The 18241-nt window shown below is 42.1% G+C and overlaps 1 protein-coding gene across 1 annotated transcript; it reads right to left on the bottom strand.

The window, feature by feature from the left end:
* Window positions 1–731: 731 nt before the first annotated feature.
* si:ch211-235m3.5 (BICD family-like cargo adapter 1) lies at window positions 732–16458 on the bottom strand. The gene is made up of 10 exons (XM_061073461.1): window positions 16069–16458; window positions 14021–14236; window positions 8004–8123; window positions 6731–6877; window positions 5985–6167; window positions 4001–4165; window positions 3346–3423; window positions 2761–2873; window positions 2490–2610; window positions 732–1697 (listed from the first exon to the last, which is right to left on the bottom strand). The coding sequence occupies exons 1-10, from the start codon at window positions 16312–16314 to the stop codon at window positions 1452–1454; spliced, it is 1635 nt and encodes a 544-aa protein (XP_060929444.1). The 5' UTR covers window positions 16315–16458; the 3' UTR covers window positions 732–1451.
* Between the last annotated feature and the right edge of the window lie 1783 nt (window positions 16459–18241).

Raw genomic sequence — 18241 nt, 5'->3', positions numbered from 1 at the left:
TTTATACAATACAAAATTAATCAATCATTAACTGTCAGATGTTTTGCTAATGAAAAGCATTTTGTTTGCATCACTGCGGATGTCCAATAATAGGATAATATGACGTTTGATCAATGGAGACATGACCTCACAATATTCATCAAATTATGTCAAGTATTATGTAGGTAACCTGCCACATCACAAGCTTGGACAGCAGAGGGCAGCAGCCCACCATTACCTCAGCTGTCTGATGAAGTGGCCAGAGTGTGTATCACATCAATAAAAGGAAAAGTTGTATTCAAAGCTGTAATAATGCTCTAATAATTGAATTCAATACGCATTATGACTTACAGTCAAATATATATTTCTTGGCAGAATTTTTTGGTAATTAGACAAAATGTTTTTCTCCCTTTAAACATTTTGTGTCATGCTTTTACTAAGTTGCTGGTGCTAGGAACATGTGCAGTATGATATGATCTTTCATGCAACTTTTTTCCATAATGCAACTAAACTCGCTTTCCACATATTACATGCATTCAGACGGAGCCAGAAAGACAAATAGTAAAACACAGAGGAGATTGTTCAATGTATCTTGAAATTCATTGTGCCAAAGGATTTATTTTTTCTTCCAAAATGGAGATTGTGCATTGTCAGCTATAATTTGCTATAGACACTTCTTATTACTTGTCTGATTCACCTGTTATCAGTTTATCAAATTATTCTGAACACAAAGACTCAGGGACACAAATATCTGACAGGATTATTTGTTCTTTATGAAATGTTCTGGCAAATCATTCCAGAAGTTTTCAGTCACACAATTTAGGACACAACACAGTTTGAACTAAGCAGCTTTGATAGTGAACACTGAGTCACAGTACATACACATACAGTATGTGTGTCTGCTACACACACACACACACACAAATGCTTCACCATTATTCAGATTATTCAGAAACATATTTGTTTTATATTGAAAACAAAAAAGGAACAAAATTATAGAAAAACAGCTTTGTCAGTAAACATAGTGTTTCTTAAACAAATTAAACTCTTTTTAACAAATGAAATCTTTATATTTCTTTCCTGACATTACATTTTTTCTTTGTTCTGTTACATTAAATAATCCAAACAAATACTCTCTACTTGTCTATATCTACAGTAGTATGCACAGTATATGATATAAAGTCTCAGACAGAATGACATTCACATTAATACAAAATAAGGCACAATATTTACAGTCTCAAGCAAACGTTTGAGCGTGATTCTGTGAACATGACAGTGCTGCAGGTTGTCACATTTTAGGTTTAATGAAGGCTCAGCCTCTCAGTAAAATGTCTTTCAGTCGGTGTCTGTTTGAAAAGTCCAGTGTGGCTATGTTGTTCATCACTGAATCCAAAGTGTCTTTATGGCTCTTTAGCACCAAACATAATCAGTTCAGTTATGACGTCCCTCTGTCCTCTGATACTCAGCGTCCTTTATTTGCCATACTGCGCTCCTTTCCCACGTCTTAACCAGTCCCTCCAGGGGGACTGGGGTTTGTCTGGATTAATGTCTGAACTCCAGGTTGAGGATGAGGACGAGGTGGGCTGGAGGGTCCAGGTGGAGGCCACCTTGCTGGGCCTGCGGAAAAATGACGTGCTGTTGGAGGCAGGTTTCTTCTGAGTCTGCTCCGACTGCTGCTGGGACCTCAGCTGCTGGTTGATGATGATCTGGATGTCATCCTGAGGAGAGATGGAGGTGAAGATGGGATGAGCAGGAGGTCTGAGTGCCAGCAACTAAGGCTGGTGTCTCATGTTCGGCAAGATTAGCATCTCCAAATCATCACCGTCATAACTTACATTCACTTCAGGAGTTAAGATTCTGTTTCTGATCAATGCAGATATTTCATCTAAATGAATTTGGACCTTCAAGAGGAATTAGCATACGGCTGCTCCACTTCCTCCCATAGCATTGAACCAGAGTCTGTGGTGCAGTGATCGGGGATGGAGCCAATCGACCAATCACAAGCCAGCCTCAGCTGTCAATCATAATGTTTCACCCCATTTTTTTTAGCTTTATGGAAAAATAAAAGCAAACTGGCCTGAAAAATGAATATATATATATATATATATATATATATATATATATATATATATATATATATATCAAATCATATTAACAACTACCTAAAATGCCATTCATAACCTTCATGACTGGTAAGAGAATGAGAGAAATATGGCCTTGTCCACTGACGACACTCTCAATGAGATCCATCCCTCTCGTGTCTGTTATCTATCACTAGAACTGCACGCAGAATGCCTCACTGATTATTTATGAATATGATCTGTGGCGCTTTACAGCTTAAAATTGTAAATCACTTACATTGGTCAAAGGTTTCATGAAGTAGAACATGCACAGAAAGATTTTAAGACATCAAGATAGAGGGATAGAACCACAGCATATACGGAGCTGTAGGATAATGTAGATTGGAGGTGAAGGGGTAAAAAGCATAGACAGAGAAACATGTATCCCACCTGCCAGGCCTCCAGCTCCTGGGACAGTTCAAGTTTACGTTGAATGGCTTCTAATAACTGGTTGTTCAGAGACATCATGTCGTTTTTACTTCGCACCAACTCCACCTCCATCAGGTTTTTCCTATGAAGAAATTAATGAAACTTCTTCAGTAATAGATCAACCTAAACATTTACATATATATAAAAAAGGGATTTGATTTATAATGGAAGGTGAGATATATTTGATATTGTAAATTACAGTGATGGTATTAAGAAGGGATGAGATTCTCACTTGGCTATGGCTTCATCTCGGTCTCTGATGGCCTGTTGAACAACTTCACCTTGTTCTTGGACGTTCTGCAGCTTCTGTCTCAGCTCAGTGTTTTCCTGCTGCAGCTGGACATTCTGCAGGAGGAAGATAACATGAGCGGTGATTAGACGACTGTACAAAACTCTGTTCGTCTAAAGCACAACACAGACGACATTGTTGTTGCACTAAAATGGGTTTAAAAGACTTAAATCGATGTTAAAGGATTGCTGGACCAAAGCAAATCCACTTATTTTGCAATTTACAATTCATACTTAATCAAAAAACTAATAATAATCCAGGTGTTACTCGGCCACACACCTATGATAACTAAGTTATAAACTTAACATACCTCTACAAGTGATGCAGTATAATATTTAATTTATTTGAATTAAATCTGGCACCAGACAATGTAACCTTGTGTCAAATAAAAACTCCTGAATCTGTCTCTACACATGACACTGAGATGGATTACAGTCACAGTAACAAGGTCAGTAACGGCAGAGCCAAATGGAGCAGCCACAGGTGCTGCTCCTCCCTGACAGACGTATTTGTTCAACACTGTGTTACCTGATCCCTCAGCTCCTGTGCCTCACTCCTATTCCCACACTGATCACCGGTCCTGTCGACAAAAGCCAGATTCAGCTCCTGAAACGGAGACATAACCAGAAAGATCAGGTGTCAGTCGAGCATTTCACTGACATTTACACCAAAAGCAAGTTTCTGGCCTATTTGCATGTCGCTCCAAGGGAAGAAGTGGCTGGGCAGGGATATTTAGTTACAGATGCATGCGTGTTACTGGTCTGACTGGTCTACACATGCTGTGAGACACAACTGGACAGCTGTACACACTCGGGCACAGCAAACAGAGGTTTAGTAAAGCTGACAATGCCAACAATTCAAAGGATAAACAAGGTTGCACTGTTACTCAGCATGGTTCAAAGTAAAGACACTAGGACCATTGACAGCGACTGGCGGGCAGATAGGGTAACTGAATAAATGTATGGCTCTGTGATGAGTAGGCTGCTTTATAGATCTGGATCCCATTTATGTAAGACTATGTAAGAATATGAGATCATTGGACGTTAGGACTTTAGAGGACTTTAGTGTAATGACAAATGGTTCAAAAACTCCTATCCTCCTCTTGTTTCAAACAACAAGGTCGACCTTTTCTTTTAATTTCCTCTCCTGCCCCACTTTCTCTTTTGGTGTGTCTCTCACCCACCTGAGGGCTGGATCCCTGCGCCAGGGTCTGGGCCACTCCCTTCAGCCGGAGCAGCACCGCCTGCAAGTCATCCCGTTGATCCGGGAAATCTGACCCCGCTTTGCAGCTCGGATCCTGGGTCAGTGGAAGTAGTAACTGAAGGATGGACCCCATTTCTTGTGTTATCTACGTAGAAAAGGGGGGAGGGCATGTTGATTTATATTTATTATGACAAAAACACACATTGTTTACTCAAGCAGAAGTACATATACCTGTGTTAAAAACGTCTCAAGAAAAGTATAAAAGTACATGCTCTGAAACGCACTTAAAATAACTTTCTACTGGATGTATCTGTGCAAAGCAAACTTTAGACTCACGTCGCATCAATATAGTTCAAAGACTATTTAACTTAATCACTCTTATTTTAAATAAAATGAAAAGATAATGTACTATATTATATATAAAACAGATAATTCCACAAAAATGCATTAAAACGAAAATAACGAGCCTGTTTTGAAAAACTACGTAGTGGAAAGTACAGATATTTGTGTTAAAATGTAGGGAGACAAAGTAAAATATCATCAGAAAAATTGAAGGGAAGTGCAGACACTTAAATAATCTGTACTTGACATAATAGAAGAGAACTAATGTTTCAGATGATCCCTGACAAATAAAACTGGGTCAAAACAAAGTATTTATTTTATTTTTCCCCCCTTCAGCATGTTATAAACTTTATTCTCTTCACATGTGACATTATTGGGAGTATGACCTCATCACTTTATTTCTTACTTACTTCCTTGACTCAAATGTATCATGACGGTACTGATCTCATGATAACTGAACACAGGTTTGTTTTTTTTAGAAGAGATAATCATGTCATATTTTATGATAAGGTCACAAACACATGTGCCGTTGAAGAAACTCTGCGGAGATGTGGTCACGACAAACAGGAAATGTATCGAATGACTCACAGGTCGAGGTATACATCACATTTTCCTGCTGGAACAAAACAACAATGGCAGAAGGCCAGAGCGTGAGATCTAGAAGTCTTTTTCCTTCACTGTTTTCAAGTCAGTTTTCCTGTCCCCTCGCAGGTGTAAATCAAACGAGTGTTTTCCGCAACGCGTCTTATCAGAATTTCATTTTGTGGCGTCTTCGCTTTGCACACCAGGACTTTCACACCTTCTTTTTGCAGAGTGTGTTATTGCATCAAACACAAAGTCCCACTGTCACAGAGAACTTGCACAAGATGTTCTGTCAGACCGTTCCTGTCTACAGACGCAGCTCCTTTACTTTTGCTTTCATACATTCATACAATTCCAACTATTTTCAGCTTTAACTCAGCTTAAAGATGATGCTTCTCTGGTGTCATTAACATGTGACCGCACAGTTTTTTTTCAGCTGAAAACATAAATGCAAAGTGTGTGTTTCCAGTCATCACAGGAACATTGTTTCCTCTGAGAACATACATGATTCATTGTGGGCAGGACAACAATAGAACAAGACCAAAACTATCACTTGCCACCCACAGTGTGGAGAAACACAGTTGAATTTACGACTTTGTTCCATTTTGCACAATCAATCTACAGCATTGACTGACACTGTGAGAATAACTTTTGATGTAGAGAAAAATCCTAATATTCAATATATATAATATTTAAATCATAATGTTGCCAAATATTGTAATAAAGATCAATCAGAAACAGTTTAACAAGACGGAATAAAATTAGGTTTTAGGGCTAATCCAGCTAAATAGGTAACTGATAAATCAAGGCTATGTTGCCCTTTCTATTATTCATATCTTCTCACTATATTTGTTTATATTGTATAATGTATGATATAAATGTAGGTTTTTGATCAATATTTGACCTTTGTGGATATATTTTTTACTTCATTGATCCCTTTTTAATTATCTTTTGTGTTTTTCCAAAATCCCGCTCCGACACAACGTCTTAAACAAACTGTGTTCTATCACTAATCTACTCGAGTGCTTCTGTTTCCTCACCTCCTCTTTGCTGACTCCCAGCCCTGCCGTCTCCAGGCTGCTCTCCAGCTCAGACAGCAGGGAGGCGTCTCCATGGCTCCTGGCTTCCTGCAGGGACACCTCCTCCTGAAGCTCGTCCACCTGGGCCTGCAGCTGCTGGGAGCGACCCCGGGCTACCTCCACCTCCTGCCACGCCTCTGCGAGCTGGAAACACACAGCACAGGGAGGAACACACAAATGAACATGTGTAGATACAGAACACACAGGCATAGGTGTGAGCCTGAGCTTTAACAACAGATGACAGACATTAAGATGACATAATGAATCCTCATAGATTATTTAATGGATAACTGACAGAGGAAGATGGATTATGGTAACACAAACTTATATTACTCCAGGGCAAGTGTGCTGTGGTGAGACACCGCTTAAAAACTCTACTAATGTTCAGCGCGAGAGAAATCCTGACGTGCCAGATTCCAGCCCAGAGTCCGACGTGAAACTCAACAAACGAACACAAGTGGAATCCAGAGCTGTGAGTGAAAGTTACAATGACGGGGATGAGGTAATTGTTTAGCAATGTTTGCCACAATCCCACCGAAACCCGGGCAGGGAGCAGAAAATCCCCATTGTTATTGAGGCTCTTTCATTCCTACACCGACCGCACTGAGCTGCTCTGTGTTGTCTGAAAGACTGAAGCTGGTGGTGCGTCTGTGTCGTGATGCTCGTGGGTTTTCACTATGTGATGTATAAATGCAGAAGGTGCACACCTGCTGGCTGTGCTGCTGGTTGAGTTGGTCGTGCAGAGCCAGACGTGAGTGTAAAGAGGCCAAACTCGTCCTCAGCTCAGAGTTTTCTTGACAAACGCTCTTCAAACGCTCCTCCAGCCCCTGCTCCTTCTGGGTGAGACGCAACACCTACAAAAATACACACAGATAGATATGAAGTAAAAAACATCTCTGACTCCCGACCAGCTGATCCCTTAAACCACACCATCAATCCACAAATATTAAGATCTGGGAGTATCGAGAAAATATTTGGGAGTTTTTCTTTGACTTGATTCTGCCTAAAAAAACAAAATACATTTCCAGGAAGAGTAAAAAATTCAGCAGAGACTTGCTCTTCTGTATCAAAGGTATGTTGTTTGGTTTCTGCTTTTTGGAAACAATTCATCACAAGTACAGAGTGAAAGAGTGTGTGTGTTGCTGCTTGAAGAACAGATAATGCTTAATTAGTTACAATTAATAATTGATCTCTTTTGAATCTGTAATAAAAAAAGACCGATCATTATCGTGATCAGTCCAGTTTGTTTTATTTTTTTAAAGTCTGTCTTCGTGTGTATTTTTTTACAGACGTAGAAATTACTTTTCTATTTTGAGAAACTGCTGTTGTTGTATTTGTGCTGCATTTGTACCATCGTCGAGTAGGTTATGTTTTGACCCCTGTCTGTTTGTTTGTTTGTTTGTTTGTTTGTTCATCTGTTTATCAGCAGGATTACGCAGAAACATATTTCCAAGAAATTTGGTGAAAAGTAGGAACATGGGTCAAAAAAGAGGCCATTAACTTTGAGTGCAGTTCCAGACAACATGGCACAAACAGGCATTGATTACTCATTTCCTTTAATATTGTGAGATCGTGCACTGTCCCGGGGAACAATTCATGTATCTTGATGAAAAAAACAATTAGGCATATTTAGGGAACTTGTATGAATGTGACTAATTTGATGCTGGATGAATGAAGTTTGAGATTCTAGCCTTTGTACTGTTTTGTTTAATGGTTTGTCTTATTTAATTTCTCTACGCTTGCTTTATGTGCCTGGATTACTTCTGATGCCTGCTCATTTTAGTTTTACGGTGAGATTTAGACACTCAAATTATGTTCTTTACGTATTGGGAAAGAAAACTTTGAAACTCAAAACAGGAACTCTTTCCAGTTTGGTCACTGTTTTGCTGTATAGTTTTTTGGGGGTTTTGGTATATATTTTGGAGTTTAGGCTTTACCATTGGTTTCATTAGTGCATGTATACTCGTGTGTAGTAGGTACCTGCTCCCTCATGGCACTGATCAGCTCCTCATCCTGTGGCCTGTTGTGGCTTCCCTTCTGCTGGAGCTCGTGTTTTAGAGCCTGCAGCTCGCTGGACACGGCCCGCTCCACCTCCATCGCCTAAACACACAGAAAATGCACATCAGACACACAAAATGTACAAATAGGGTAAAAGAAAACTGAAATGTAGCTGTTGAATGTGCAGGTCAAAGCTCAACCCTTCGGACATGAGGAACAGATTACAGAAAGATATAGCCCAGAGGTCAAAGAGCAAGAGAAGTGGGATCGAACATGTGCATCACTCAACTTTAAACTTAAAAAACAAAGCTGACCCGAGGCAGGAGCTTTAAGAGAATTGAGAACACAATCTTGCAACTAAAAATAACCATATATGTGTAGCAGGAGGTCTCTGAGATACAGACCTGGGATAGAGAGCCCGGTGGGAAGAAATATAACATGATATCTGCCCTAAAGGTTGGGATTAGTATTGTTTTTCTGTGGGCCCTGAAACAGAAGGAAAATGAAACATGACTTTGCCACTACTGTGTGTTTCTATGGTTCCCAAGCTACATCCCAAATCCAAAAATCTGTTTTGCTTTCACTGAACCTACAGAACTCATAACCACACATTGAGATCATATTGGCTGTTTTTGACCAGTAATCGTGAGATGGATTTTTGTCTTTATAAGCACGTCCATGTTTATTGTTTCTCATCATATCTTTTTCAAAACTTTAACCCTTTAACAGACACAAACATATTTATATATATATGTCCTTTACCCTGTTTTCTTAAACATACCGATTTCCCAGAGTTCCTACACAATCTGAATACAAATGTGGAAGGAACATGATGTGACATCTTACATTTGGGCAGAATAAAACTCAACTAAATCATAATATGTTAGAACACACGCAATGTGTTTGGTAAGAAACACTGAACATCAACATAACTTGATTGAAAAGAAAACACCACAGGGTTTAAAAAAGGAAAACCCCGACAACCATGTTTTCACTGATCCATCAAAAGGAAAGCGAAACATTCATCCGTCGCTGACAACAATTATCTCATATTACATTGGGGGGGGGGAGCTTAAAATTGTCCAATTTCACATAACTTCTCTCTCAAGCACATCAAGATTTGATATCATAAAAACTCAGGGATCACTGGCACACCACTGTTCTACTTCTGACGCCCCCCGGGTGAACAACCCGTCGCCCTCACACCAACCCAATTCCACTTCCCCGTCCCGGGTCTCGGACCCTCTGTTCCCCTTACTCAGCAGTCCGGTGGGCCCCTGTCAGGTCCCATCACCGCCACATAATGCAAGATGAAAGAGCGTCCTCTGAGGCAGATGGAGCAAGGGGGCATCTTGGACTTGCCAGTGACATCATCATGCCACATTAGACAACAATGCGGTGGAGGGGTAAACTTGGACATCAGGGAGGTGAAGTGGGGCAGAGGAAGTGAGGCCGGCGTGAGGGCTAAAATTAGTGGGAAGTGTGTGTGTGTGTGTGTGTGTGTGTGTGTGTGTGTGTGTGTGTGTGTGTGTGTGTGTGTGTGTGTGTGTGTGTGTGTGTGTGTGTGTGTGTGTGTGTGTGTGTGTGTGTGTGTGTGTGTGTGTGTGTGTGTGTGTGTGTGTGTGTGACTGAGAGTAAAGCATGCACTGATGGACAATAACAAAACATAGCATGCAGACACACTATGAGGAGGAGAAAGGGGGGGGGGGGGAGGCCTTGAAGATGAACGTTTGTGTCTGTGAGTCGTCATTACTGCTGCCTCGTCCCGCCAACATGGGTCTCCTCCACAATAGAGGCAGCGACCCACTGAGAATCGACCAAAACACAAGTGGAAGCAGGACGCTCCATTTGGTAGACACACAAAGATGGCATCCCCTCGCATGGCCCCCGAGCCTCAGGCCCTCACCCGTCCAAACACAGGAGGCATCTAACAACAGCTGACCACCCCAGCCACAGCCGAGCCCCTCGGGGAGGACACACAGAAAAGACGTCTCTCCCCTGGGACGATGGGGCAGCATCAAAAAAGCAAATGAAAGATTTATATCTCCCTGCGATGTAAACTGTCTTTTTCTTTTTCTTTATGAGCTGGGTGATGCTGCCAGAGGGCGCAAAGGTCACGGGGCTCGCCTCAATTTGGGCGTCTCCTTTTACAATAACGGAAACCCGCAGTGAGGGATTTGTCAGGTTGTCAAATAACAAACTGTGATCTGTGAAGGTGATCATGTAACGCTGGGCAGAAAACAAGAGAGGAAGCGTGGGGGGGGAAAGACAGGGTCACTAAATATTTAGTTAATGAACAGTGAAACATTATTGAAAAAAACAGGGTGGAGAAACTATTTTAATAAAATGACTATTGCCAATAAACAAACCCAGTTTCATCCGCAGCGCTGTTTATCTCATCTCATCACTCTCCCTCAGCTCCAGGCTGGTTTTCCTTCTCCTCTTCACTAGATGTTTACAGACAGATTTCTAAAACACTGATAATGTTGAGCTGTGAAAGATGTTCTTGCACAAGAGTGAAACTTAATCAGCAAAACATCTCAATCCAATTTTTCTTTCCTTCAGTGTGAATAATTTCCTAACCGTCTGGCTCGGGAGAATCAGACGTCATGTTTATTTATTTATTTGAGATAAGCTGGAAATCCACTTCTCAAAACTGAATCAACAAACTGATGCATCAGAAACATGAGCAACTCTTTATTGCTTCATTAAAGTGTTGGAAAACATCCTGACATCATTCAGCACTCTCTTATATATTAACACCTTAACCCTCGTGAACCTGAGCTGCTCTTTATAGAGTCAGTTTGTGCAGCCGCTGCATCATAGGCACCAGTAAATCTAACCCCTCACATCAGAGCTTTACTTGGCTGCTGCTGGTCAACACAATGAATTCATTCTCTCTCAGGTTTCTGCAGTGCGATACAGTCGTCCACCTCCTCCTCCAGATTCCCGTCAGGCTCCTGTTACACTCCCACCATTACGATATTGAATTTCTAGCTCTTTGAAAACAAGCTTGTGCTTCATTAAATGTAGACTCACAATCTACAAAAAGACTACAGACTCCGAGAGCAGCTTGAATAGTCCACTTGTCCACAAATTAAAGGACATTTAATTAAAACCCAAACTATTTACAGCTTCTTTTCCACAACTGTCGACATGAATCAGCAACAAAGCCTGCTTGGGCCTTGGAATTCCTTTTTTCCTTTCAAAAAATATTAGCTTTATATCCATAAAAAACAATAACCCTGGAATTACACACAGCAGATCTTCTAAGATCCTAGAGTCTCCTGCTGAAACCACATTTAAATTCACTGCACCAAGATTTGGATCTGCACCAGGTCTCATAAATATCCGTCCCCTGATTATTTTCCAACAACATCCATGAATCATTCTCTGATAGATCAATGAAAAGGTTGAAAAACGCCCCATCAGACGATGTTCAAGCCAGTGAGAACAAACTCCCGGATCCGCATCAAAACTTTAATGGATCTTTCCCCGAGTGAGGCCCTATCCCTCCACAAAATGTCATGGATATTGGTTCAGTTGTTTTTGTGTCATCCTGCAAACAAACAAACCAACAAACAAACAGACAAACAAACAAACAAACAAACCAACAAACAGGGAGGAAAACATGACCTCCTTGTTCGAGGTAGTTCATTGTTTGAGTAAAGCAAAAGTTATAAAAAACTGTACTGGGCCCATCACTGCCCTCTGATCCCAAACATGAATATTCTGATGATAGTAAAGTAAACAGCTCAGGAAACAAATCAAGACATTTGAAGACTCAGGGAACTTATTCACCATTTTAATCTGCACGTTCGAGTGAAAATAATAATAAAGACCAAATCTCCTGCTCCAGGCATAACAGTGGAAGCGTGTCTACAAACACACACCCATATTATCACAGACACACAAACACAACTCACCGCAGACGGCAGCGCAGCAACAGAGGCAGCAGTAACATTTACCACCACGTCGGGTAAAGACACTTCAGACATGGACCCTCCTCTCGGTCTGTCTTTTCTTTTCCCTCACGTCTCCCCGAGTAACACACGTCTGATGCTCGACAGCCAAGTAAAACAAAATGTTTCCTTCCCATTTCCTTCTTCTTGAACTTCCTAACCAGAGATAGCCCCTTTTATCTAAATGGACCTTTTCCTGGACATCTGGGGAGTCGCTTTTCGTAAGTGCAAGTTCTTGAGGAGGAAGGACTCTCACAGTTCCTCATTCTGCGGACCTTGACTCATGGGAGGGTGTCTCTCTGTTGTTTGGGTACTTTGTTTTACTTTGCCAGCTCAGGTTTGATGATCATCTTTAAAGAAACACAAGGAACCGCTCCACTGAGTGACTGGTCAGGTGTGAAGTAACACGTCACATCGCTAATGTTTAGCAAAACAGTCCCACCTTTCTCAGGCTGGAAAAGTACTCACGGTCCTCCAGCTTCACTGATAAGAGGCTGTAAAACATGTCACCGGCTTGATTCTCCTGCCAGGGTACGTCTTCTTCTCATGAAGATTTAACCACAGCCTTTATTGCTGCTTATCACGATTCATTCAGCTGTTTTTAACCATTACGTCACATAGTTAAACACTAACCTTTATTATATAACTAAATGAAGCGCATCTGGTTTCATAGATTATGATGTTCTCATACAGGAGGACAGAAGTTAATGATTAGTCTTATAACCAATCCATCCTCACATGTGATTCAATTGATTCATTTTGATTCGTGGTCAGTTCAAAATACTTTTTATACTTTTTATTTACTAAAGCTTAAGGTGAAGTCTTCACTTATCTTGTCTTGCTGAAGCAACTGTTCAAAACTTAAAAGATTTTCACTTAACAATGAGATAAAACAGAGAAAGACAGAAAACATAGAAGCTGGGATCTGAATGTTCTGCATTTTTCCTCAAGAAGTGACTTTGAAAGGCAGAAATGAATGTTTTTCCTGATAAGATCAGCATGATTATACAAAAACAAGCAAATGAATTAGCTGATCCTGGAATTTCCTTTCACTTTCTTTAAATTAGAAAGAGAGGGCTTTTTCCCCAGTCGATATTCATGGTTCTTAATGAAAAAAAGCAGGCATGTTTAAGGAACTGATATCTATGAGTGTATAACATTTGGTGGTGTTGGGTCTTGGCAGAGGGGAGTGTCATCCTAGTTTTGATTGTTGGTTTGGTCTGTAAAAAGTCCAAGATAAATTGAGAAAGTTTGCAGAGCCAAATATATGTCTTCAAAATCTGGATTTGTCTGACCAACATAACACAACTCAAAAGATATTTAGTTTAATTTGCAAATATTCACATTTGGATGTTGTAACCAGTATATTTTTAGCTTTTAACTTTAATCTGGATCCTTAATCATTGAGAAAGTTATCAAAGATTTGCTCTCAGCACCATGATCATGTGTTGGATTATTTTCCAAAAAAACTGACAAACATGCATGAGTGGAATTCAAGTGGAAGCAGCATCTTCCTCTCCTCTGTCCTGGATCTAAAATCAGACTGTGTCACTAACACATCGTCTCCATCCGGCTGCACACTGGCACAGATCACTTGTCTCAGGCCGACAACAGAACAGACTTTCACTTCCCCCTCGGTCTCTCCTGCTCAGATGACAACATTCTCCTCTATTTGTGCAGTAAGCATTTTTTTGGGCTCTGCCTCGCTCCTAGCGTATAAACAGCCCGAGTGCCTGGCCTTGCTCGAGAACAGATTAGACTGAGTCAGACTGATACCAGAGCGGTTTGTAAAGAACACAGAGTTTCAGCGTGTGGATTGTGTGACAGCTCGCCTTATCGAGTTTGCCTCAGAGGACCAACTGCTTGAAATTCACAGGAGGTGTTTGTTTCACCGAGGCTCAGTTACCTGCTGCAGCCTGGAGGTTTCTCTACACCCAGATATGTGCTTCACGTTAACTTCTTTGGTGCAGATAGAATCACGTTATCATTGAATTGACGCAAACATTTTGCTCAACTCCATCCATGTGTGGGACTCACTGTGTTGAGCTCCTCCCTGAGCCGCTGGGCGTGCTCGCTGTGCTCCAGCTGGGCCCGACTCTTGTCCTTCTCGGCCTCGCTGAGCGCCAGGGTGAGCCGCTCCACCTGGGCGCTCAGCTCCCTCACATCCCTCTCCAGGTCCCCCACCTGGCTCTCCCACTGGGACTGGCAGCCCTCCAGCTTCAACCGCAGCTCATGCCGACCCTGCTCCAGCCCCTAAACACAGGCGGAAAAAAGAAAAACAAAATTCTTAATAGGTGACGGTGGGAACATCTGCAGAGGGACAAACATAATGACAACAAATACAGCACACTCAACGTGTTTGTACTGTGTTGGATTGAAATTACACTGCTGGTGAATTAACCTTGATGGGGATCGGATGTGACAAACAACAACACATTGTTTTGTGGGGAATCTGAGGACAAACTGCAACAATGAGCCTCAATTAGTCCTGGGAAGGATCATGGGAAGTTTGTGACATCTGTAATCTGAATCAATTTGCACAGAGAATTTACAACATAAATGTAATTCTACAACAAAAATCTGCATCACAGTTCCTTCTTTAATATGATGGTAAGAAAAAACACATCTTTGAGTGTTGGGATTGTTAAATAAGACAAAAAGAGCAATGTTATATGCAATAAACAGCATAATCTGCTGAATAATCGGAACAATCGACAATGACGATTACTTAAACTTAAAATCAATGAACACTTAATATTTCCACCTCTATCAGATAAGTCCTTGGACTTTGACACCTTCCCACCTAGGTTGTTTGTCATAAATCTGTAATGTAACACTTAGTCGCACCTGATAAGACTCAGGACAGAAGATCTAGGGCAGACAACGGCCTTCACCTAGAAGCAACCAGGATTTTGGAGTTTGTTAAGAGTGAGGTCATCCCACTAAATCTGTGGATCTCTCCATCGCTGCGGACATTGTTCTATCTTTGTATTTTTTATTACCCCTTTAGGAGCTGGTGTCTTACATAAGTGGGATTTTGTTCCGCAGAAGCAGCAGCAGGAGGAGGAGGAGGTGGCCAGTTGCTTACATAACCGGTGCAGATAACTTTTGTGTCAGTGTAGATAAAATACTTCTATACTGAGACAGATTGACATTTAGTAGCACAACAAATTGACATGGAACCATGTGCCAAGCAGCTGTTAAATCCCTTAATACAATCACTGTAGATTCCCTATGGATATACGATATATTGATTTAAATAACTGACTTTTCATTGCATTGCTGAATGATGTCTGAATGATGTTTAATGAGGACACTCACAACAAATGTGGTTTGTATCCACATTTCTATGGATGTCATGTGTTTTCAAACTGTAAGTCACAGTCAAGTCTTTATTATCAAAGCTGACTGTTGAAGTGCGAAAGTAACTTTTTATATTTAATAAAGTCTATAAGAAATAAACAGAAATCTACAGCAACTATAATTTATGATGCTTAAAAAAAAATCCAAGATTAATGTTTTCTACTCAGGCTGGACAATATGGCCAAAATATTATATAAAAATGTTCATATCAGTGTAAAAGCTGATTTTTGGTCCTGAGTGTTGTGGTTTTAAGAGAGTCACACTCTTGATGAACATCAAAACATTGTACAAATCTGAGGTGGATCAGTTATGTGGGTTAGGGTTGACCTCATCACTGTGCTGCATAATACCCATAAGCAATGTATCGATGGACTTTTGTTATATTGCTATTGCTAAAAATTACATTGTGATTATTATAGGTGTTGTTTTACCGGCCAACAATATTTTCTATACTTGATAATAGTGATTATTTCCATCCATGTCAATTGAGTGGTGAAAGTTAACCTTCAATCCAACTCCACAATACGAAATTTCTGAGTTTACGCAGACGAAAATTCTTCAAAGAGAATCAGGAAACCTCATGTCTTCCTCCGTCCACTTCAAACATCAGCATTAGGCCTCGTCGAGAGTTTTAAACTACACAACCACCCGCGAAGCTTCTATTAAACACACAATAACCAAGTTTGATATGAAAACCACTTGTGCGTAAAGTGCGCTCTTACCTCCAGCTTGTCTGCGTACTGCCCGTGGAGTTTCTCGCTCTGCTCTTTCAGCTCTCGGTTTTCCAGGAGCAGAGCGTTTCCCAGCTGAGCTGCCAAAATAACCTCTTCCTCCTTTTGTTTCAGAGCCACCACAAGTTCACTGGGGTCCTGATAATCTGTTATTTCCTCCGCTCCGTAGTCGAAGTAGAAATCCTCCTCCAGCTTCATGCTCCTGGTCGTGAAGCCCCATTCATCCAGTCGGTCCATAACAGAGGAGATGCGCTCAAGTCTTCTCGTAAAAATGTTTTTTTTTTAAATAAAGTGTTTTTGTTTAGTAAACGCAGGTGTGGGTGAGATGCTCATCCATAGCACCTGACACGAGCTGCTGTCTCTGTGAGTGTGCGCGTATGAATGAAGTAGAGAGAGGAGGCTGTTCCCTGTGTCACCAGCAGATGACTGCTTACTGGTTTGTCTCCAGGGGGAGGAACCGGCTGCAGTCACCTGAGCAACTATTCCCACCCCCACTGTCAACACACACACACACTGATACCCACTTGTCGTGTGCTCCTGACTCACACTGACTCTGTCATCAGTGGAAATTACAAATTATTATTGGGGTTTCTATATGATAATTAAAAAAAAAAAAACTGTCACATTTCCAAACTAATTTCAATAAATCTTGACAGTAGATTTGTATACTTCACTTATACGTAACAGGTCTTTCTCTTTCTTCTTCCAAACTGACAATGAAAATATATTATTGTACAGATTCCTCCTGTTATTCTTCATGTTATTATAAGTGGTGAAAAAATTTCACCACTTCCCCTTCCACACAAAAAAGTGCATGTTGTGGCGTGCACTCATGGGTGTGTCCTCTCACCCAGTGGGTCGATGGGAAATGTAAAGTCTGTAGCTATATATACTTCCCGTATGGGGAACATGTGCCTGTTCTTCCTGACTACTGATTAAACAACAGTAAGCAGTACCTACGTCTCTGCCTTTCCTTGTCCTGCCACATTGGTGACCCCGTTTTTTTGAACATGTTCGAGGTGAAGGAGGATAGTGTCCCTTCCTCATCGGGGGAAGACGTTTTTTCTTCCCCGGCTCCCGTGGACCGTGTCTCCACGACGACCATGGCGCAGCAGCTTCCAGGATCGAACAGCTCCGCGGAGCACGTTAAGCTCCCGGAGTTTTGGCAGAACGACCCCGCGCCGTGGTTTCAGCACATCGAGGCTCTCTTCCATCTGCGAGGAGTAACGGCAGACGACTCCAGGTATTTTTTGGTGGTCGCGGCTTTGGACCAGCAATCCACCCGGCGCGTGATGCAGCTCCTGCGAGCCCCGCCGCTGCGGGGAAAGTACACCGCCATCAAGCAGCTTCTCCTCCGGCGCTACAGCTTGTCAGCCGCGGAGAGAGCGGACAAGCTACTGTCGCTTCCCGGTTTGGGTGATGGTTCGGCAGTGGACCTGATGGACGAGATGCTGTCGTTGCTGGGCTCCGAGGATGAGGGTTTCCTGTTCCCGCACATCTTTCTGCGCCAGCTCCCGCTGCAGGTGCGCGCAGCCCTCGCCAACTCTTCCTGTTTGGCGGCCGGCGACTTCCGTGGATTAGCTGAGGAGGCGGACCGGATCCTGCTGACTTCGAGGAACGTCTCCGTGCAGAGTGTGGCCGTGGAGTCCTCGCAGTCGACGTTGGAGAACGAGGTTCCGGCAGTGACGGCTGCAGTCTCCACCCGCACACAGCGCGGCCAGCTGTGTTTCTTCCATCAGCGCTTCGGCAGCAAGGCGCGCCGCTGCGTTCCTCCGTGCGCGTTCCAGGCACCGGGAAACGGAAGAGCCGGCGCTCGGTAGCAGCCGTGGGCGCTGGTGATCAAGAGGAGCTGCTGTTCGTTCATGACTCCATATCAGGTAATCAGTTCTTGGTGGACTCCGGCTCGCAGAAGAGCCTTCTCCCTCCTGCAGCTACGGACCTCTCCGCCCGTGGCAGTGGTCCGCGTCTGACAGCGGCTAACGGCTCGGCTATAGAGACGTTTGGTACCAAGTCTGTGACTGTGTGTTTCAATGGACGCAAATTTCTGTGTGATTTTGTTGTAGCCTCCATTACGGTTCCTATTATCGGAGCAGATTTTCTGTGCACTAATGGGTTGTTAGTGGATGTAACTAATCGCAGGCTCATTGATGCTGTGTCTTTTGCG

This window comes from Limanda limanda, chromosome 6 (genome assembly GCF_963576545.1).
Source record: "Limanda limanda chromosome 6, fLimLim1.1, whole genome shotgun sequence".
Taxonomy (NCBI): Eukaryota; Metazoa; Chordata; class Actinopteri; order Pleuronectiformes; family Pleuronectidae; genus Limanda; species Limanda limanda.
Note: the sequence above shows the minus strand (reverse complement) of the source record. Positions and strands in the feature narration are given on the sequence as shown.